We start from the raw sequence: 24,056 nt of genomic DNA, 5'->3' as shown, positions 1-24,056 counted from the left end.
TATGTATAAGCGAAGATAAATCTATTTTATTAATTCAATTCTATTTTAGAGCTAAAACTGTCAATAAGTTACAGTTAATAATAACAGCCTGGATTAGATTAATCAAGTTCTGATATTTCAACAATTTGTTAAACTTCCTCCGAATCTATTCATTCTTCAAAATTCATCCATTTAGTCGAGTCCCCAATCAGCTGAAGGTCTCTATCAGGACTTGAAGTACGCACTCAGTGATTGCGATTGGGGTGGTGCGCTTGTGATTATTCTCTCATTTTCGCTGTCTATTCATTTGATAACAGCAATGGCTTTAATAGGTAACATTTAGCTCAGACCAGCCACGATGTCGAGACTCACTTTAATTAATCCTCGCCAGGCTTTTAATGCGAAACTGAAATTTACGCTTAAATGAGCCAAGTAAATGCTCGGAGATTCGGTTTGCATTGTTCAGTTTCGTCAATCTATCGTGAAAATGAAAATTACGAATATCTTTTTTTATTGAATTGTGTTTTAAGTCGTAATTGAGGAGATGGATTAAAAAGAAATGATCAACTCGTTTCAATGAGTAAACTTTTACTGCAATGACACTTTGCAGTAAACAATGCAGAATTTTGTTTTACGTTTATGGTAAAATATAAGCCATTTCCTGTTTAAAGAAGCTTGCAAGAATCGTTTTACAGCAAATTAAATCCTCATCATCAATCAGCTTATCAAATAATAATAAATGCACATAAAATTAAAATACGATTGATTCAGTGATAAGAGTTCGTGGGATACGATCAACGGATGCTGTTTTTTTAAAAAGTAATGGCACGATTTCAAAAGTTTAGGAAATTTGAAATGAAAAAATAATTTACATAATTGCTTTTCCCAATTAAAACAATTAATTTTAATTTTATGAATTCATTTTATTTTTATGTCTGAATGACAATTATATTAAAGTGTCTTCCTGAAAAATGCATTTCATAACAACATAATACACTATACTCTTAGTCATTTCTTTTGCAAAATGGGAATTACGACGCCATTTGATATCATTCGTAATAGTAGTTATAAAAATGAAAAAGAAAGATTGGCGATTCCTGCTGAAATTACCAGTCGGAAAAGTTGCTACAAGTGCTTTTTGTTTTCGTTAACTTATTTTGATTCATTTTGTTCAGCTTCTATATTTATTACATATGTGAAGGAAATGCAAAATTGTTGATACCTAAAGGTCATTTTCTTTCTTTCATCATCTTCAATTATTTACTTCATAACTTAATTTTATTTAAATTATTATTTATTAAACAAAACATCCATAATTATGAAACTGGTGATGGTATTTCATTAAAATTAACAGATAAAAACTAGATGAAGTTGAAAAAAAAAAACGCAGATAAGGTACAGCAAGTAAGATAAGAAAATGTAGAATGTGGCGAAAATGCATGTTACTGTTCGTTTCAGGATTCCGAGACTAGCAATTTTCGGCGTTTGTACTTCGTTGAGGGTTTATGTACAGAAAAAAGAGCGGTGATTACGTTTCCTGATTCCGAATAACCTACATTCACCCTATCTCTAACTGTAACCATCTCCTTCTTTAATTACTCCTCTCATCCATTTTTCGATGAAATAAACGGCTTTTGACGCATGTGCCAAAGCGTAGAGAGTTTCTGAATCCGAGATTGAACAGTTAGATTTTATAATGGAAGGATGGTGTCGACTTCGATATTAGTAAAAAAAGTTTGATTTAAAAAAATAATCTCGATTTTAAATTTTGAAATTTTTGCAATGAATTAATTATTAATTCTTCATGTTAGAGTCAAGAACAAAATATTAAATTTTAGCTTGGTATACTATTTATAATTTTGTTTTGTGGTAATTTTCAATAATACGTTATTATAATATTTTCAAGCATAGCAAAATGTTCTAGCATCAGGATTTAAAGACATTTATGTTCGATATCAGAAAATTGATGAATGAATTTTTAGTTCAGATCTATTAAAAACTCTGAATGTGAAAATAAAATAGTGCAAAGATCTGTAAATTTTTTATTAGATATTTATTACACATTTTTAAAGTATTCAGTTATATGTACTATTGATTACACTGACATAACTGTCTTCATTTTCTAATAAATTTTCATATCCTGGTGAATGACAGAAAAAAAACCCTGCAATTTATTTGACAAAGATGATGAATTCATGAGCAAAATAAACGCTTAAAGTTTGTTCATAAAATTTACTTCTCAAACATTTTACATTTCTAGAGGAATGGCGTGCCCTTCCAAATCTTTTTCGATTTCAAAATCAAATATTTCTATAAAAATCGAAAGACTTTACAAACTCCTACGTTGCTTTTCTCGTACTTTAGCGGTGTAACAAAAGAGCGAAATTGTCCACGGTGAAAGAAATGTTTTTCAAACAATGATTCACAAGGATTGTTTTTCGGAAATTTTTTGCTCTATGGTAATTGCTTGAAGGCATTCTTTACACTACTTTTAAAGATGAATCAATCAAAAATATGGAAATAAGTAATAGAAAAGGTTTCTTGGTGTAATGAGATGCTGGCCCTGAGGCAAGACGTTGGAAGAGCTTGAAGTAATTAATGTTTTATTTTTACATTTAATTATAAAATAAAGGATAATGGGAGCTTCGATAATTTCTTTTGTCTGAGTTAGTAGCGAGTTTCCAGAATTAAGTGACTTTATGCATTATTATTAGAAAAATTTTAGTCATTAGAGAAGAAAAATACAATCAAGTAACAAATTATAAAAATTAGGAACATTTATAAGAATGATTTCAATTAGTTTCTGGGATATTTAGTTAGGCGTTTTCATATATCATAAGAGAAAATAAAATAAGTGTTCATTTGGCGTAAAGAAAAGGAAAATAATGACTGATCTAACAGAGCTTCGATACTAATTTTATTAAAAGTTGCTATGGCAAAAGAAACTAACACGTCATAAATGAATTTTTGCGATGATACGGAATTAAATCTTTCCTATTCTATGTATTAAATTCTATTAAATAAAACCTTTTCAAGAATTGAAAAAACAAAGCACTGTTGATAATTTTTTTATGTGAACACAATGATGACAGGCTTGTGATTTTATGATTTTGTAAAGATTCTTATTAATCTTTCATAAAATAGATTTTCATAAAAGATTGATTTTGTTTCTTTTCTGGTCTACTCTTAGGAGATAACTCAAAAGACAAACAAAAAAAGTTGACGATGCATCAGGGAAAAAATGCGTTTCTTTAGTACAAAGGCAATACATTTATATTCATTTAATTTTTCGGTTTTTTAGAGTTAGGAGAAATATTTTTCATTGACTGTTTGTAACAAAATCTCACCATACAGTGCTATCGAAGTATAAACGGCAAAGAAAAGAAAGGAAATTGTTTTTGTCTTAGTATTATACATTTTCTGTTTTGAAGCAACTTCAGGGACTGATCTCTTAATTTGAAACCACGTTTTGATGAATAGAATCTAATTGAGGAGGCAACCTCCTCTCAAAACTCCTAAGCCACAATAACAGGAGACTGTTAGACTACGTCATCAGATTTAACATGTTCAAGGTCCATGTTCACAATAAATCTTGAATGGAATCAGCTTTTGAACCTGGAAGCTTCCTATTTCAAAGCGGAGACCTGGCTTGCGTGATGTGAAAATAGATAAAACTTCATTGATCTTGTAGAGAGAAATTTAAAAATAATCGGTAGTGATCTCCATATGTTTCTAGGTAAAATTTGTTTATCACTAACGGATTAACACATAAAAGAGTAGCAATATATGAAAGAAAAAAAAAACCCTCAAGATTGTGTTACGGATGGTGTTCAACTTTCTTCCTCCACCCACAATGTACGTTTAGCAGCATCAGAGAATGGATTATAGAACCCGTTCTAATTAGCAGAAGTAGTAAGAACACGTGCCATCAAATCGACGATTCTGTCAATGAGGTAGACGTTTGATTCTGTAGTGTTTTCTTCTATATCTCGTTAAGGTCTTTTGAAAACTTCCCTTGGTGTATCGAGGCTTGCCCGTTCCGTTCAACGCATTATACTTATAATGTACTTTCACCATTTTTCTTTAACAACGGATGATTCTCCTGTCTATAAGGTTTTCGTCTAAAATGACCACATGTTATGCTAAACCACACGCCTGTGAATAACACTCTTTAGAAGTCATCGATTGCATTTCCTAGTACAATTATTCAAATAAAAACTGTGTATCATTGTTTGACTGGATAACATGTTAAGTTTGAACACGATTTTCTGAGATTCCGGATCGGCTCGAAAATCAAAAGATTGATCTATTTTAACTGGCTTTCCCCTATTTCTGTTTGTCTGTTCGCTGCAAATTTTGCGACCTATTTTAAACTAACTTTCTGCAGAGTTAGAGATGTAAAAATTGAAACATAACTCAGAACTCGTTGGCAATGCAGCTTTAACTTGCTTTTTAGCCTGTTCGGTAAAAAAAAAAAATTGCAATCAATTAAAAACTTTCATGGCCGACAGATGGTGTCATGCCAAGACGCTAGCTCATCGGGAAGTTAGTTTAAAATTAATTGCGAAATTCCACACACACACGACTAAAAAGCAGAAAATAATTCTTTAAATTAAAATAATTAATATATGACGTTTTTAAAACGGATTAAAATGTGTAAATTCCTTTCGCCTAGTTCATATACGGATTCCAACTCCACACATGTTGTCCTGAAAATGTGTGTTGAGATTTTAAAAGTCAGTTACAGTAAATTAATTTGTCTAACTGCTTATTCGATTATAATTGAATTCTAAAAAAAATTAATTGCTGAAAACAATTAGAATAGAGGGATTTGCTACACATGCATTGAAACGTCTTTTCTATACTTATTGCTTTTAATGTTTACATTTTTTTCAGATTTTACAAGTAACATTCTATTTCAAATGTTCTTAAAGTTGTCAAGATGAACATTTTGACCCACTTTAAAGTTGCAAAATATTTCCCATGTAAAAATTTCTTCCGAAATATGTAGAAATAGCTTAGAATGGTAGTCAGTTCCATAATCCTCGAAGTAAAGTGAAAAAAAGGAGTAAACACTGATCAGAAGAAACATTTTGAGTATTATTCAAAAGTTTGAAGCCATTTTCTATTCTTTAAAATATTCCATAACTTTTCGAAAAGGTTTTCATATCTGTTTTTTTTTTTTTCACTTTCTTTTACCTGAAGCATATTTGGATATATAAATGTAAAATGCCTTTTAGATTTATTTGTATAACATTTCAGAATATTCACTGAAGAAAAAAACTTATCAAAAGTCAGGTCTCCACAGGGAGATATTTTCATATTATCCAATAAATGGCTTCAAGATTTTACGCTTATATTTGTTTGCAGATGACAAAAACAATTGCCTTATATCCCTAACACTTCTGAATCTTTTAGTAGTATTTTGTTTCATTTATACTTTTATGATTTTCTGAGCAAAATTTTCTGTATTGGTGCAGTCATGTGAAATGAAAGTATAAAAACTTCTATTTAATTCTCAAATTCTAATTTGAATTTAATTCAATGCTAATAGAGTTATAAAAGGCTGGAATAGCCTGGTTAGAAGAGCGTTGGATTCGCGTCCATAAATTTATGTGTTCGAACCCCGCCGGCCTGAGGTTCCCCGTGTGTATGATGGCTGGCGCACGTATAAACGTGTCGTGGTCACGAATTCCTCCATGTCGAAAGCAATGCTTGGGGGTACTGGATCAAGGGTGCTCGTTCTCTGATTCTTTTCTAAATTACGATCTGTGGATGAAAGAATGAAATGCATGAATGAAGTCCGCCCTGCAAAACGGGTTGTGAAGTGGATGTAGCTAAGGCGTACTCTAGGTCCTAGATGGCGCTACTGAAAAACAAGAGACGTACCCTTGGCTTAAAATAGCTGACTTCTAAAGTCAGTGGGTTTGTCTATGGCAAGAGCCGTTAGAAACAACAGAATTATAAAATGAACATCATATTTTAAAACTGTAGGATATTTATGGAAAGGACAATATTATTTGATCCGATAGTGAAATATGATCAGGTTGCCATGACATTTCTATCCTCTTTTTTCAATTTTCGTACCTTATCACCGTGAGGAAATATGACTCACGAGGAGAGATTTCAAGTAAACGGAATTTTCCAAGGTACCACATCGTTCCAGAAATGCTTTCAGCCAGCGTGGTATAGAAATTATTTAGCTGCATTTGTTCTAAAGCCAGAATAAAGAATTTTAATCTGGTTTATTCAGTTGTTTTTTATTATTACTTGCTGTAAACAAGAAAATCAGGGGCACAGGAAGACAGTACCTCTCGAACGCAAAGATGAGAAGTTGTGGCCTAGATTCTCGGTTTCACTGGAGATTAAATAATGGTGGTTTTGATCGATTAAAGGTCACTTCGCCAATGACGGCATGTACTTCCATCTGCATGTTGCCATTGATTTATACGATGCTATTAATGGGGTCTATTTACAGGGTTCATTGTATCCGTAATTTTATCTCCAGGAGGCTGATCATCAAACTTCATTGAACATCCTAGTAAGAGGATGGAATATTTTTTGAGATTAACCAGCTGACAGAAATATAAAGGACTTGTAAGATTAGCATACGGGAAAGAAGTAATTTTAATTAATGTATAAAACTAAAAGAAACTCTTCATTCATTCACTTCCATTTACAGAATGCCACATCTGAAGTTGCACCAAGGATCGGAACCCTTCAATTTAAATTTAAGTAGATGATGAAGACACGATGTTGTTACTACTAAAACAAACACTAATATGGGAATTTCTGTCTTTACGGAAACAGATTTTAAGTCAACGTCTGCGTCGAAAGCTCTGTACAATAAAATGCTGATTCCATATCTTCTTCCAAAGCGAGGACCATAACATCAGGCCCCCTTTAACTTTTTTTCACGACCTTTGAAACCAACCGAAGTTAGATCAGTGTTACTGCTCTATTAAGTCATCATCTCTAAGATGAATTACTAACCTTTAAGTATAAATTATAATAAAAGAAATCGTAGAAACTGTAAAGGTCTTATTATATGAAATATATTTTTCGAGCATTTTCTTCGGTATTTTCTTAAGAATTTTAAGGAAAAGAAAAAAATCTCATTGAAATGGAAAATATTTCAATCTCGACTGCAATCTATATGATTACAGTAAGCTTATATATAACAGAATAAAGGTATAACTAAATGTATAATTAAGGCATTTAATTTTACGCGATTAATATCAAGCATAAATATAACAGAATAAAGACATAACTAAATGTATAATTAAAGCATTTAATTCTGCGTGAGTAATAGCAAGTTTAAATATAACCTGAACAGAGGCATAACTAAATGTATAACTAAGGCATTTACTTCTGTGGGAGTAATAATAAATGAAGAAAAGCTTAACTAAGATAACTGACTAAAGGCATTAATGTGGCACTAAATATAAATATAATAATAATAATAAAATAGCTTAATAATATGTATAAAAATAAACATAGCATGATAAAATTTCAAACGATTGAATGCCAAGGACTTACAATGAAATTAATGAGCTGAAAATATTTTGCAACAGTTAATAAAAGGGTTTTTATGAACCATTATTAAGTGCTTTTATAATGGCTTCCATTAAAAATGGTTTGGATAACATTCTTAGAATTGTTGAATAAAAATATTTTATTATTATTCTTTTGGAAGAAAAAATCTAAATAACTATGTATTCAAAATTTTTCAAACACCGTAAATATTTCTAGAAGATCTTAACAAAGAATATTAGAAAATGCCATCAAGTTTTTATTTCCGAGATCATTTTGCGCCAGATGATACAGTTACACAAATTTTTTATGTCACATGTCAAGTCTAATTTGTTCTGAAATGATTTCTTATTCATATTTATTGGGGATACAAAACCCATTAAAATTGCCATCACTGAAAAAGCTTGTTTGAATTAAACGAAGAAATTCATAAGAAACGTGTTAGTTTTTCTTAGAGAATTATATAAAAAAAAGAGTTAATTCTAAGTGTGTATGTCACATGTGATATATGCAATAAAAGATTGCTTTGATTTTCCTTTTATTTCAAAAATATAAAATTATGAATTAAACAATATTACATGTTTAAAACAGGGCAATAAAGAAAATTACTAAAACAAGTCCCAGTTGTTTAAATTTCGTGATATATTGGTAAATATTCTGAACAAATATATGCAATATGAAAATAAGTAATTTAAGATATGAAATTTAATATGGTAGCACTTCAGTAAAATTCGTATGCTTCCAATAAAGTATGCAAATATAAAAGGAGATATCTATTTTAAAATGATGTATTATGGCAACTGCTTCAGATATTCGTTAATATAAGAAATGGAAATGACATTTTTATTGTAGAAATACAAAGGAGCTAAAAAATAAAGACAAACGTCCACAACTCTTATTATATAATGTTATTACTTACTACACACACACACACAAAAAAATACCCAACTTTCATTTGATAACGTCCGATACCTTAATGAAGTGTTCGATATTCTAAATGCCTTAAAATGTCGTGAAGATATAATTACGATATTGTGGTGCATTTTTTTATAGAGTAGACTGAATGAGTAATTTTTCAATTCCAAATAGGAATTTCAGACAAGATATTTTTGTATTTAACTTCAACGGATTTTCATTAATTGAATCTGATCTACTGACATGAAAAGAAAAGAATATCTGGCATTGCTATTTTGATCTTAAAATGGAAAATTTTTCATTATCATAGAATTAAAAACTGAAATTAAGCGTCGCGGTTAAGGATGTGTAACCTTAGGTTTAATCTATAATTCGAATGATCGAATCATTAAATGGTTTCAAGGCGTTAAATACCTCTTTTTAAAGGTTATTAAAATCTGTTTAAAATTATATTTCAAAACCACCTCAGAAATGTTCTCTTATATTTCTCCGAATATATTTTTTGGAACACATAATTTACATCTCATTCCAAATGTATTAAAAAACGGACTTGAAATATTTAACCATTTGACCTATGAATTTATTTAATCTGCTAATTACATTCACAACGTATTGTCGATATTTAATGTTATTTTAATCTGTATTAGAAACTAAAAATATGGCTAGGATATTTCAGCATATCAAAATCTCTTTTATATTTTAAATTAATTGCTGTATCTACTTACTCATTTTGTCAAAAAAAATAATTAAAAAAATATGCGCTTTAATATACAAAATTGTAAGAGAGTATGATAATGATATATGAATACAAAATGTTTCCCCTTTTACCATTTTATCCATTGTATTTTGGAAATTGTTCACTAGTTCCATTAAAAAATTTCGCGTTTTCCAGTTGTTATATGAGATCATCATTTTACCATCTAATTGTTTAGGTGTATTGCTATTTTAAAAAGATTTATTCTCTAAATCTTTTTAAAATTAGAAAAAATTATATCATATGTTAAAAATTACCTTTTAATGATAAATAAGTATGCAAAATGTGTAGAATACTTTGTATTTTCATAAAAAAATTCCAGTTCAATATATTATTTTTCAAAATAAGAATAAAAGTCCCAAATTTTCTTTAAAATTAGATCAAAATTTTGTTAGCTTATAATTTTGAAACGAATATACCAAAACTAATGAAATCTGATTTCCATAGAATAACTTTTCATGTAGTTTTGAAATTTGATGAGGAGAATAGGTATTGTAATTGCAAATTTTGAAGTTTTGTTCTAGTTTTAGTACATAGTGTCCTTATTAAGCACTAGTTTTAGTGTATTAGTTTTAGCACTAGTTTTAGTGCATTATTATGCGCGAGTTTTAGTGTATAGGGCCCTTTAGTGTCCTTATGAAATATTTCGTTCAAAATTCCTTAAGAGTACTTTAATTCCTATCGAATTGTACTATTTTTTATGATTATAGAAAGAACTATTCCAGAATGTATTCATGGACAAAACCATTTCAAGTGGGCATGTAGGCTTTAAGCTCATTCCGATAAATAGTTTTTCCGTTACATAAGTTTTCTGCATTGCCTCTAAATCGATGCATTTAACTGCGCATTCATACGTCCCAAATAGTCAACTGCTTTTTATTCGGCTTTTTTATGTTATCGAATATGTACACCTTGTATCATACAATATTTTCCATTTTGTTGTAATGTAAGGACATATAAAAACTTTCAACAGTAGCAAAAAAATATTAAATCAAATTCAATAAACGCTTTTCTATACCATAATATTTTATTAATAGTTGCTACTTTTAAATCTAGTCTCCATTCTTGAGGCAAGTCAGAATTTTTATTTGCCGGTTTATAAAACGTCATTTACAGAATGTTATATATGAAAAATCTTATTTTATTTCCTAATATATATTTTATAATATAGTATAACTATTTAATTTTACAAAGATTCTAATCAAATGACTCCTTTTTATAATTAATGTTTCTCTAATTCCATATTTTGTAACATAAAAAGGGCTATTTGTGCTTGTTCAAACTTATTGATTCTTGTTTTGTGTACTCAAGATTTCTCGCAAAAGTTTCAAATTTTATAAAATTAATTTGCTATGATTTAAATTATTATTAAATTGTTTATATTATTAAATGGAATTGAATTCAGACATCAAAGCATTATTAGATTACGCATTTAGTTCGTAATTTTTTATGGATATTTAATTTAAATTTGAATAATTTAACAAATTAAAAAGTAATTTAATTTAAATTAAATTACTATTATTAATTTAATAAATGTTTGATTATTAAACTGGTTACTTCTTAAAGACATCCTATGGAATAATTATTCTAAAAATTATGTGAATTATGATTTTATAATTATTTCTATAATTATATCTACGCTCAAATTTATGTTTATATCAGAAGTAGCAAAATACGTGAGGAATAAATAGCTTAACTACTTAAGAAAATTCTTCAATAACCGAAATTAAAGATATGCGGAATAAATGAATGAACATAAAGATTTATGTTATGAGATTTGCTTTCCATGTTTGTAAGATACACATTTATAGAGAACATTATGTTGTATGTTGAGCTTGAAAGAAAACTGATTTACATTTATCAGTGAATAAAATGCTCTACTTTTATTATGTACTCGTAAAATAAAGTGGTGTATCATTTCATGTCTATTTATGAATATTAAGCAGTGACGACAGAAATAGTACATACTAATAAATAAATATAGGAATAAAGCTCAAAAATACTAAATATCAATTAATTTTTTCTCTTTGTCGATTGGATATTGATACTAAAATTAATATTTTCCCAAACAGTAAAAGGTATTTTTATTTTTATTTTTTCGGTCATATATCGAAACTTTTCATTTTGATGCTTTGAGTGTAATGGCGATTCAAGCTCAAGTGCAATTTAGATAAAACTTTGAAGGCTCTTGAAGATTTTTTACGAAAAAAAATATAGCTTCTACATGAAATTTCACAGAAATATTTTGCCATGCATCAAGTGGAAATTGATTGTAGCATGTAAATGGCACCTTTAAAGATACTTTTAAACTGTTGCAAAAATAAAAATACTATTACTGAAGTCTAGATTATTTAAATCTTATATATCTACATATGGAGACTACCCCTTAATAAAAAATATCATATATTTTCTGATGATATACTAGCCAAAATTTGTATTCCATGTATTTTTTCCACGAGGAATCCAATCATGACATCAAAAAATGGTACTGCCATTGGAAATTTTGAGTTTTGCACAGTTTTAAAATTATATAGACAGCCCCTAACGAACATTTAAAGCACATAATTTTTACTATATATTACTACCTTTAAAGTAGTATTTTTATTTTTTTATATGTGATAATCGAGAGAAGAGTAAAGCTGAGCGACTGCTTTATTCTCTCGATTGTACATAATCTCTACCGTTATATCAAAACGTAGTAAGTCAAAAACCTCAAACAGAAAAAAAATATAATGTTCTCCGAAGTAACATCTGGAACAACTAGCGGTATATAGTATTTTGTGACAACCTAAAACAATCCCCTATCACTTAAAACAATTTAAGATACAGATATAGTTCTCTTAAACAAATGTTTGTCATCAATAAAATGTTTATGCAAAATTCAAACAGGACATTTCGATGTAGCATTGACGATGAGCCAAAAGAAAAGAACATAAGTTTTAAAAGAATGTTATCTGCTGCTTGGATTGAGTTTTAAATTCGATTTAATTGATTCAACTGGATCTCCCATCTAGTCATGACCTAGCGAAATCACCGAACTGTCTCTGAGAGATAAAAACCACCCGAAGGAATTACTCACTGCGTTTTTCTTTAGAATTTCATGGACTTACCCTTTTCTTAAACGCCGCAGACTGGGCGCTAAAGAATAAAATGTTCGAAAGAAGTTCTTAGAGTGCGAATAAAAAGGAGACGGACCGTGTTTTCTCGACCCTCCCCCTTGCACCCCACCTATCTTACTTGAACTCTCAAGGAGAGCTTCGATCATCTTTGCGCGTCTCCGCCATCTTTTTTTTTGTTAACTTTTTTATACATTGCATAATCACTTAGTCCTAGTTCTTCATACTTTTCTGGCACTTCAGTTATTCCTGATCAGATTTTCACTCGCTTTACGCTGACAAAAGAAAAGTTTTATTGTTTTTAAACAAGGCACCATCTGATTAAAAAACCCTATTTACTTAAAGTAGTAACTTTTTTTATAATTTGTCGCTTTTTTGCCTTTTCCTCTTTTAAAGAGAGAAAAGTTCTGTCATTGTTGTTTGCCTGATTGCAAACTGTTTCCTGGTGTTTGGATTCCGATCACTTAGTTCAACTCAAGATAAAGTAAAAAAGAAGATAAAATAAAAGTTCAATTTCTTGATTATCGTATCATTACTAAAAATAAAATAAAAGTCAATCGGCGAAAACTTTACACCCTCATTAATGCATGTTTTGCCAATAAAGTAAATAGTATTTCTTTTACTCTGAAATTTTCTGCTTTTGCCATAGCGGTTCTATTTAATAGAATGACAAAGTTTAATTACTGGAATTGTTTATCTTTGTTGTGTGTTAATGGGCATATAATGTTATTCAAACTTATATATTATGTTTAGTTTCCAATTACTTTCAAAAGAATATCCTATTCAAGCGTTTATTTATGATATTAGAACTTATGGGCAAATAATATTTAGTAAGACTCAGATTAAGAGATAACAAAAATTAATCTGCTAATGTATTGGTCGCTAATGAAATATTATTGCTTTGTTAAAATGCAGATAATTCTGAAATATGCAGCAGTTCATGTATCATTATATTGTTTTATTCCTCAAACTTTTAATTAACTTGGCTTACTTCATAATTGTAAAGGCTGAATTTTTTTACCAATTTTTCCCTCCCTTCTTATGCGATAGAATTTTGAAATTTCATGCGCTTGTGTGTTTTCTGTGACAGCCTAAAAGTTTTGTATTTTTTGAATGTAATTATCAGCTAATCTATTAATTTAATTAAATTTTCATTACATGTTATTTTGAATTTTGATTCCATTGATTTCTGACTTCAATACAGATAATCCAAAAGATATGTCTTTAGATTAATGTAAATAATAATGCGATAAGATACTAAAAGAAGAAGTTTGCTGAGTTTTGTTTCGAAAGCTTTTAATAGAGCCAACAAGCAGCTATTGATAATTGTGACAAGCATTTCTTACAAATTTCTTATTGTTTAAAAAGAAGACCGAACCAAGAATATCTTTTAACAGCATAGCTTTACTAACTGAATTTTTCAATTGGTTTGCCGTATTAATGCCAAACTATGATTTTTAAAGAGAGATCTTGGAACTCTGAATATCAAGTACGTGATGAAAGCAATTTCTGTTAAACAGTGCATTCCAAAACTCTTAAAATGCATCTGCAGGTGGGTGTCTATTCTACAACAAATTATTTAACTAAAATGACCAGACGTTTCCAGAAAGCCGAGAGAGTGTTCTTTTTATTTTGTTAAAATAACGATTTTATCAACATAATAATTGTTAAACAGTGCATTCCAAAACTCTTAAAATGCATCTGCAGGTGGGTGTCTATTCTACAACAAATTATTTAACTAAAATGACCAGACGTTTCCAGAAAGCCGAGAGAGTGTTCTTTTTATTTTGTTAAATTGACGATTTTATCAACATAATAATTGCTGCCAGAAAAGTAGCAATATTTTAATAATAATGGTGTTAACAAGCGGGAGTGGTTTCGTCAAAACTTACTTGTGTATTTTCTAATATTATTATCATTCCAGAAAACGCCTCGCATGGCATTGGCGTACCATACTTACAAAACATCAACCTTTGGCGTGAATTTAACATTTTTACTGAATCTATTATGTGATCTTTAGTGATTCGTCTGGGACATGAGGTAAATAGGATTCAAAAATCGAATTTGCTTTTTAGGCGCGTTTTTCCCAGTCGATATGAACAACAATTTGTCACGAAACTATACTTGTAATCGCAAAATTGCGTATCAAATTTCATATATTTAAGTCACTGTGCTTTTGAGTTATAACATTTACATATTCATGAATGTACAGACCGACAGATGTTCAACTTCACGTTAGATTTGATCAAAATTTGATAAGAATAAACAATTTAAATGTTAAATATGTGTACCGAATTTTATCCATATAGCTCTCTTCGTTTTGTAGTTATCGTATTAAGTCGATCAGATGGACGAGCATATTTCCTCTGAATTTAATTTGCTCAGAATTTGATAGAATCTATAGATTTGGTGTAATTTCCCCACTAAATTTCATACGTGTAGATCAAAGCGGCTTTGAGTTACATTCATCAAAGAGGGTCATTTTTCCAAAAAAATGTCTTTCGAAGTCTTAGAGGTCTAAAAAGTGGGGATTCATGAAAATCTCCACGTTTCATGAATTTTTTTCCAACTGCCATGAACTTTATGAATGTACAGACCGACAGATGTTCAACTTCACGTTAGATTTGCTCAAAATTTGATAAGAATAAACAATTTAAATGTTAAATATGTGTACCGAATTTTATCCATATAGCTCTCTTCGTTTTGTAGTTATAGTATTAACTCGATCAGATGGACGAGCATATTTCCTCTGAATTTAATTTCCTCATAATTTGATAGAATCTATAGATTTGGTGTAATTTCATCACTAAATTTCATGCAAAGCGGCTTTGAGTTACATTCAGCAAAGAGACATTTTTCCAAAAAATATGTTTTTTGAAGTCTGAGAGGTCTAAAAAGTGAGGATTCATAAAAATCTCCACGTTTCATGAATTTTCTTCCAACTTTCATGAATTTTTGACGACTGCAATACTTTCTCTACGCTGCGTATATGATAAAATAAAATGCCACTGAAAAAGTTAGGAGATTTTTAAAAAAATATTGAATGATTCAAGCATTTATTGTAATAGTGGTTTTGATATTTTCTAACCAAAAATGTAATTTGAAATGCTGACTTTTTTCTGCATTGCAAAACAGTTAACATATTCAATATGAAGTAAATTTCAACTTGTGAAAGCTTTTCACATTTTGGTTCCCATCGTTAGATAATTGTTATAAAACTTACAAAGTTATCTGGTAACTTGAGTTTACAATTATCAATTTCTTTAGAGCTTATGGTGAAAGCTTATAAGCCAGTTAACAGTTACGCTACTCGAGCAATTGCTTTTGTATTGTGGTCATGTTACTGGGCTGCGAACCACAAGATCCCAGGTTCTATCCTCGCTCATCGCAAACAGCCACAGATTTTGGACGTAAATGATTTAATCATATATATTGAAGAATTCTGAAAATAAAACGAAACTTTTTTTTTTTTTTGTAATTGTGAGTGACACTAAACGATTTTGGTAATTTATCAGAATTTTTTTTTTCAGGGCCAGCAACTCAAGTCCTTATTGATATCGAAGTCCGGAGTATGGGGCCAGTATCTGAAGTGGATATGGTAAGTTGATTCACTTCATTTTTTTAAAAAAAATGTAACAATATTTATGAAATTATTTATTTTTTGGTCATAATACAAAATACGATGCTTGACATATGTTCATGAAATTTAATATAATGTTAAACATGAAAATGCTTGAATATAAAGAAAAACGTAAATTCTGAAAAGTCTCTTAAATTTGTTACCATTTTAAAATGCAACTAACCACTGATTTTTATCTGATAATTTTTGTCATTAAGTTATTAATAAATTATATAAAGTAATAAATTTTACTTTTGGATAAGTAATTGGAACTTTCTAATTCGAAGAGTTTTTAAATGGAAATTTTAAGGGCATGTATTACAAAGTGCAAGCTTCTGAAAGCGTTATATTAATCTAAATATTGAATATTTTTAAGCGAAAAAAGGGATAATTATCGTATTTCTCATATATATGCATGGATTTCTCTTTTTTTAATATTGTGTTATATTAAAGATTTTTTGTATAATCAATAGCAATGAACCAACAAATCGAATGGAGTATAGGCAAATTGTAAATATAACTTTCTATTTTTTTTGTTTGGAATCATATTCTCCTTTGCAAAACGGAAGAAGAAATAAAAGTAATAATCAATTTTGTTTTTACTTCTAAATTTAAAAAAAATCGACGATCACTCGTGATATTATTTTTAGCATTTGCACAAATTTATAAAAACTTGCAAACGCAAGAACTACTGTCAACATCTATGAGTCTTCCACTTTAAATTAAATAACAAAGCTGCCTAGAATAAATTTATAAAAATTAAAACAGCTCTACCTTTCTATATGAAGATTTGAAGTACGTAGTTGTAGATATTCACTAAAATATATTCGAATTTTGATTAAATTATATTTGTTACTGGAAAGTGTCTTATATTTTATCTTTTGGAGAAAGTTTAAAATCGGAAAAAATCTCATGGGAATATTAAAAAAAAACTGTTAGTTTGGGACAAGATATGAATATAGAATGAGTGAACGAAATACGAAGATTTATTTTTCTATGATAATATCGTTTCACTTTATTTGCTTACCTGAATTCTATTTCAAATATAGTATAAGAGTTTAAAATCACCAGAAAAAATTCACATTCTGTCATTTGGTATATATCATATGCGTTTTCTGTCAAATTTTCGTTTCGATATCTTCTTGCTTGGCTATGATTTTTTTGAAATTTTTTTTATTGCTTTAGAATTTTTTTCGGAATCAGCTTGTTAACATATAAAATTTTATACGCAAAATATAATCCTTTATTAATATTAACACTTATTTGTATAGTTTTGCTGTTATCAAAATAGAATAAATGAATTAAAAATCATAATTCTTGTTACCTTATATTTGAAACAAACTTATTGGGAAAAAATTAGGAAGATTTCTAAGAGTATTTTAATTTGAATGATGCGTACTTTCTTTTCATTTGTAAATTATTATTGAAAGTGTTTAGTCTAACAAAATAACTCCTTAAAATGAAACGGATTTTTATGCACTTCAGGAATCGGCAATCTGAATGACATAGAAATGAGCTAATTTAAAATTGATTTCAATATCTATAATTTTGCTGATTAATGATCGTTATGAGTTCCCGTTGGTTAATCTACCATAATAAACATGAGTTGCATATAAAGTAAAAGTAAGATGTCCGAGTTTAGAATTTTGACTAATATCTCTCAATAATTAATTTGTTATAGAGCAGTTAGTTTTAAATGAAGATGAGGCACTTTTATAATTTTTATAGCTTGAAACTTAGCTTTTGTTGCAAAACAGCATTTCAAAAATTTTGTCTTTTAAATGAAATTATGAAATGTAATTTTAACCTTAACCGATTAATAATCAGAGCAGGAATATTATTTTTCATCTTCAATCCAAAATTTTTATAGTTTCTTGTTTGTACGCATATTTCTATGTCCATGTTCTTTGTTTTGCTACTTGAAATATATTTAATGAAAACCATATTGCGGTAGCAGCTGAACCATTGGAAGGGGAATATTTGTTTTATCTAAGCTATCCAGAACTTATGTAGGATAAAAGTTCGAAGTTTTCGCTTATATTATATCTTTTTTTTTCCTCACTAAAAACTATCTTCTAAATTATTTAAATAACTGAAAGAATTTTCTAGTACCACATGATCTTTTTCTACTTTAGTAGTACCCAGGTTTCAGAAAAAATAATATTTGAAATATAATATTTGAAATTTTGTGGGGAAAAGTTAACAGTGTTTTTTATCACTCTCTATTATAAAAATGTAAATAAAGAAAGATGAGAAAGTTTTTGAAACTAAAAGATGAACGACAATAATAGAAATAAAACTCGAAGGAGACAAGGAAGAGTCTTTTTTTTTTATCGAAGAAGAGTTTGGTCCTAAAGCGTTTTCAAAAAATTGTTTTTTGAAATATTGCTTTTATAAAAATCCTTTGTTTTGCTATAATACTTGGGATTCTTTCCATTCAACTCAAGTATTTTATAAGTTCTTCGTAATTTTTTTCTTGGCAACTCGAATAGAAGACTGATTCTAATTCGGTTTAATAAAAGTTCCTATTCGAGGATAATATACATGAGGTTTTCCCTTTTATGGTAAGTAGTTTTTGCCAGAATTTTAGTATTAAAATTTGCTCTAGGCAACACTTTTATCGTCACCTTAAGTGTTAACACGTGATAATGATGGTATTTTGGCAGTTTAATACATTGAGGTAAGGTTACATAAGTATTTATTTCGGTAAAAATGTTGTGGAATTAAAAAAAAATTCTTATCTCATGAAAAAGCACACCATTCTTACGATGCAGGTTGCATTTGAAGATTTCTAAACTATTAAATAATATTTTTCATCAATAGCTAGAGTACTTCTTCTTACCTTGTGGATTTACAATATAAAACTTTAGTTTTGAGTTATAGTTACTAGTCTAGAGCTGTAGTTACTAGTCTAGAGCTGTAGTTACTAGTTTTTTTTATCAATCAATATGTTAGCCGTATAAACCTTTCGACTCATAATTCTATTAAATATGCTCGATTCTCCTGAATTAGCCAATCAAAGCAAATATTTCAATCATCGCTGTCTTGAGTCCTATCTATCTGCTATGTCTATGCTATGTGCAAAAGCTCTACTTTACAGAGGAGCTACATCAATTTTTCATATTAATCCCAGTTTATATACAAGTGTCTATAGCTTCATGCCATATTGGAAATTTTCTTATATATATATATATATATAGAGAGAGAGAGAGAGAGAGATTATCCAGAGGTTTGTCATAGTTTTGCGCGCGCGCGCACACACACACACACACACACACACACACACACACACACACACACACACACACACACACACACACACACACACACATTCTCTGTATAACTAAAAAAAAACAACAACTTTAGATTTCGTGTATCTACCATATTATATCTATGTGAACAACGTACAGTGTATACACTATATAAGTGTAAGTCCTTTACACCTTAATCTCAAAACTACGGCATCTTTAATAATGAGAATAATGTCTAAGTATAGAAAAATGGGGAGACGCTACGCGATGAAACTACTTTCTGTTCCACCTGATGGCAAACTTTAATGACTCAAAAGCGATAATAAATCCTAAAAATGATAAAAGAGAAGATTAAACATTAAAATTACAAAATTTTAGGCTATTCATTTTGATTATATAGACACTGTGTACGTTAATGCTAAGAACAAAACACTCAAAATTCACATTTGTTCATTTGCGATTGCTAACGCTATTATGAGACAAAGCTTGTTAAAAAGCGATAAAAGAATAACTAGATATTGCAAGATACATTTATATTCGGTGTTCAATTTGCTTTCCAATGACAATATTAGCATATTTCGACCCTTTTTTGAATTTCAAGGTGCTTTCATTTTAACGCATCAGGCATCATGTCAGCACAAGAATTAATAATACATCGTCGGAGATCCTGCAATATTGGTGGAATGCCGCATTCACCATTGTTTCAGTTATCCTTACAGGAAAAAGTCAAAAGGGTCAGACTAAGTGCCTTATGAAGACACTTTTCGAAATCATCATACTCGATTGTTTTCTGCACAAATGTCTCCATCCAGAATGGTCTTACATTTAATGCGTTATGGATGTGTCAGGTCCTAGTAGAACCACACGTTCCACAGTTTGGAAAGACAGGTTCTCAAGTAAATCGGGTATTATATCTTGTAAAAGCTCGAAATAATGCTCACCCGTTAACATGACCTGGCAAATTACAGGATCGATAACACAAAACATTAATCGAAATTTGTATTTAATTTCGAACTGCCGGAGAAAATTTAGGATTTTCTACCTCCAAGTAATGCATGCTCCACCTATTGTAAATTTTTCCTTCGAAAAACATGCCTCATTGGTCCATATAGTAACTGGCATGAATATTGGCTTAACCTCTAACTGGATCATTATAAAATTACATGGAGCGAAGCTTTTTTATCACTCTTACACATTATTGCCTAAAGATATGTTGATGTGTACAAATGGACATCAAATTTATTCATATTTCCTAAACGTGTCTTTTTGAAATGCTGCAGTTTTTACTGATTTATTTTTTCTTGCTGTTTGAGAATATGAAGGTAATATGAACAACAAATCTACAGGTTGTGTCTTACTTTAAACGTTCTGCTGAGCGAGGCCATTTAGACACGCAATCGTGATACATGTAAACATTTCTGACGTAACTGTGCTGCCAATTTTTCCTTGAGGCTGAATTCACCGTGAAACAAAACCATCTTAAAACGCATATTTAAAAAAAATTACTCTTTGATCATGAGTTTCATTGTAAAATCCTTAGAGTCTTTATCATTTATAGCTATTTGAGGTGAACAGATATAGAGTTCCATTGGTATTTGCATAATACACAAATTTCGTATAAGTTGTAGACCAAACTCAAGTGAAGTTGAGTTGGTACCCACAAAAGATGATTTTGCAACAATGAATCAGAAAGTCTTGTTTCAGTTTTTCCAAATGACCCTTGGCGAGAAGAATTCGGGACTGATTATGCAAAATACCCTACTGACAGTTTATCAATAAATATGTTTTGTCTTAAAAAACAATGAAAGGAAACCTATTGAAATTCCTAGAGGTCCATCTTAACCAAGCGAGTTTCTAGCTGGAAAAAAAAGAAAGAGAACGAGGACACCCAGAAGCTGTTAGATTACATTCCATCAGAATTCCAAGTCTTTTACAGAAATATTATTAATTGGCTAACAAAAATGCTAGTGTTCCAGAGCGTGAAAGCTAAGATTAAGACAATTAATAAATTTTTCTTACTTATTGATTACTATTATCTTCATTTTGTTTCTAAAAATAACTAGAAAGAAAGCCTTTTTCTTTATTCTAAATAAGTATTTGTTATAGTTTCGCCATCACACATGTCCTTTTAATTCGTAAAATGCAGATGTCCCATAAGCTTTTCAACAATTAAAAATAAATTAATTAAAGAATTTAGAGTACCTACAAGAATCAAGATTAATTAGGCATCCAAAGGAGGTTTTTTGTTCCTTTATAAAATGCTTTATTTTTCAAAAAAAAAATAAATCTAATAATAAGCTATAGAGAATTTCTGAAATAACTGATTTATTTTTTGTTTCCACGTTTAATCAAAATTCCACTTATGTTTCAAGATAGATTATTACAGCAAAAATCAGAAAGAAACAAGAAATAAAAGACATAAAATGTCGAACAGGGTCAAAGGTTATTTCCAAGAATTTTCAGTTTCGCACTGAATGAAGAACTTTTGTATTTTTAATGTAAAGTAGTTTCACCACATGAGAACCCTGTCTTTATCAAACGCGTTTGTAGTTCTTCTAATAACCCCAATTTACGATGATGATAACTGGTTTATAATCAGTTTAGATTTGAGATGAAATTTGAAGAAATTTCAGTGCATATTCGAAATAATTTTTTTGATTCTCCTTCGAAATAACAACTCAGGTAATTCATAAGGATGATTACACTTCATCAGATCATTATGTCGTGTAGTTTTAAAGATAAAATCATGTAAATGGCCTGCAAAGTTTTAGATCAAAGACTCTGACATCCTATAATATTTACATATTTCGAATACTAATGAATGATAGAGAACATTTCGAACCATGCACAGAACATATTTAGGTGTCAGGCTTATTCTTGCTTGAGTCTCTTGTGTTTCATATCAATAATTAATACCCATTAATCTGCGTTTGGTAAAAATTTTATTTTGAAAGACTGGAGATGAATTTTTATTGATATACTTTAATTACATTTTTAAATTTTTAGTTGAATATTTAGCTTTAAAGTCTTTTTTAGAATCTTATTTATTATAAATTTATGGACATGCCATTATAGTACGCAAATGGCACATAGAAATAGAGCTAACATATGTATAAAAAAAAAACTTCCGAGACATTCAAAATGGGATCGGCTAAAGTACAATATCAAAAAAATTTCTTTATCATAATTTTGTTTAGTAACTATTTTGAGGTATTAAATATATGACATAATTAATTACATTGTCATTGTTTTAATGCAATTTCACTTTATATATATATATATATATATATATATATATAGCAAAAAATAAAACTTGAAAAATCAATTTTAGAATTTTTTTTATTGAACAAATGTTACGTTGTAATTTTTTTCCTTCATAAATGGCTACTTTTTTAATTCATACTTATAAATCATCACTCATGATTATCGTTAATAAATAAGATACCTTTTCTAAATAACTAACTTTTTCTAAATAAGCTTTTCTAAATAACTTTAAACATAGCTTATTGTCTATTCCTGTGATTAAACACGTAGTGGAATAATATACCTCATTTTTCAAATTATTTCGCACCATGCAATTGCATAAAACTAGCATAATTCATACACAATTGAAAAAAAGAATAAACTTGATACAACAATATATAGAATAAAGCAACCTTTCACAATAACAAGTTTTATCAATTTTATCAAATTTAAAATATTTTTCAAACTTGTGTTTTAGATTTATAATAGGGAAGAAGGGCAATATTTTTTGGTTACTCATGACGAAAATGAATTTTTTTCCATAATTTTAATGCTTAACCTTAATGTTGATAAATCGAAAAAAATCATTATCACAAAACAGATAGATACACAAACATTAAGTAGAAAATACTGCTCCTATCGATAATTTGACCAAGGCATTATTTTTGGATTTGTATTTTTAAATCGGGAGTTAACATTCTAAAAATATAACATTCAGTATTGAATAGGACATTGAAGCAGTTATACATTTTACATTTTCAGAATCAAAAAGATTATGCCAAATACCAAATAAATTTACTCTGAGAATAAGCCTCACAGTTCTAAATATATTTCTGAATTCATTTATAAGTTAACTCTGTTGACAGAGTATGTGAAAGGATTTATAGCTTATTTAATAGCGTTGTTAATTATAAAGTTGTTAAAGTAACTTGACAGCTTTCCCATAATTTAAACCGGGCAATTTATTAAGATATGGGGATACGTTAGAACTTGGGAAATCTCGCTACATAATATAATGAAATCATGAATACGAGTCCAATATAAGAATCTCAAAATTGCAGGGGATAACTTTAGCTTTCTATTAAATCCAGTTTAAAATCTTTAAATTTTATTCCGTATTTCATTTATTCTAAATTTTTAGAAACTCAGTTATTTAACACTTTGCACTTGAGAAAGTAATTCGATGCATAATTATTCACCTAATACTAAGATTTGTTTATTGCTCTGAAACATGAATATACATAATTGCTTAAAGCCGCATTTCTTTGAAAAATTTGTCTACATCTTTTTACCATTCAGTAGACGCTTTAGCAATCAAAATTAAAAAAAAAAAAAAAAAAAAAAACCGTCAAAATGATGCACCATCTTGAATAGTGAGTGAGAGGTACCATCCGAGTGTAATGGGTTAATAAGTTTAAAATTTAATTTAAAGATTTTTAGGGATAATAATATAATTCCTTTTTACTATAAGATTTATTTAATTAATTTGTAATCTGCTAAAAATACTTAATAGTCTATTTACCCCGTTACGTACATTAAATGTTAGATATCTGTCAACTATGAAAGAAAATCGTTACAGATAACCTCCATCGCTTCTCCCAGTTTCTGTTTAAAAGAGCAATGTCAAAAAATTATTCTTCGAGTCT

At 29.2% G+C, this 24,056-nt stretch overlaps 1 protein-coding gene across 1 annotated transcript in view; it reads left to right on the top strand.

Moving 5' to 3' along the window:
• Positions 1-24,056, top strand: part of LOC129960398 (gamma-aminobutyric acid receptor alpha-like) — a 98,916-nt gene that overhangs the window by 28,077 nt on the left and 46,783 nt on the right. Inside the window, exon 3 of the mRNA XM_056073818.1 lies at positions 15,828-15,895. Within this exon, the coding sequence (XP_055929793.1) occupies positions 15,828-15,895 (68 nt within the window). The remainder of the gene's footprint in view (positions 1-15,827; positions 15,896-24,056) is intronic.

Source organism: Argiope bruennichi, chromosome X2, assembly GCF_947563725.1.
Source record: "Argiope bruennichi chromosome X2, qqArgBrue1.1, whole genome shotgun sequence".
Lineage (NCBI taxonomy): Eukaryota > Metazoa > Arthropoda > Arachnida > Araneae > Araneidae > Argiope > Argiope bruennichi.
The sequence above is the reverse complement of the archived record's forward strand: the minus strand, read 5'-3'. Positions and strand labels throughout refer to the sequence as shown.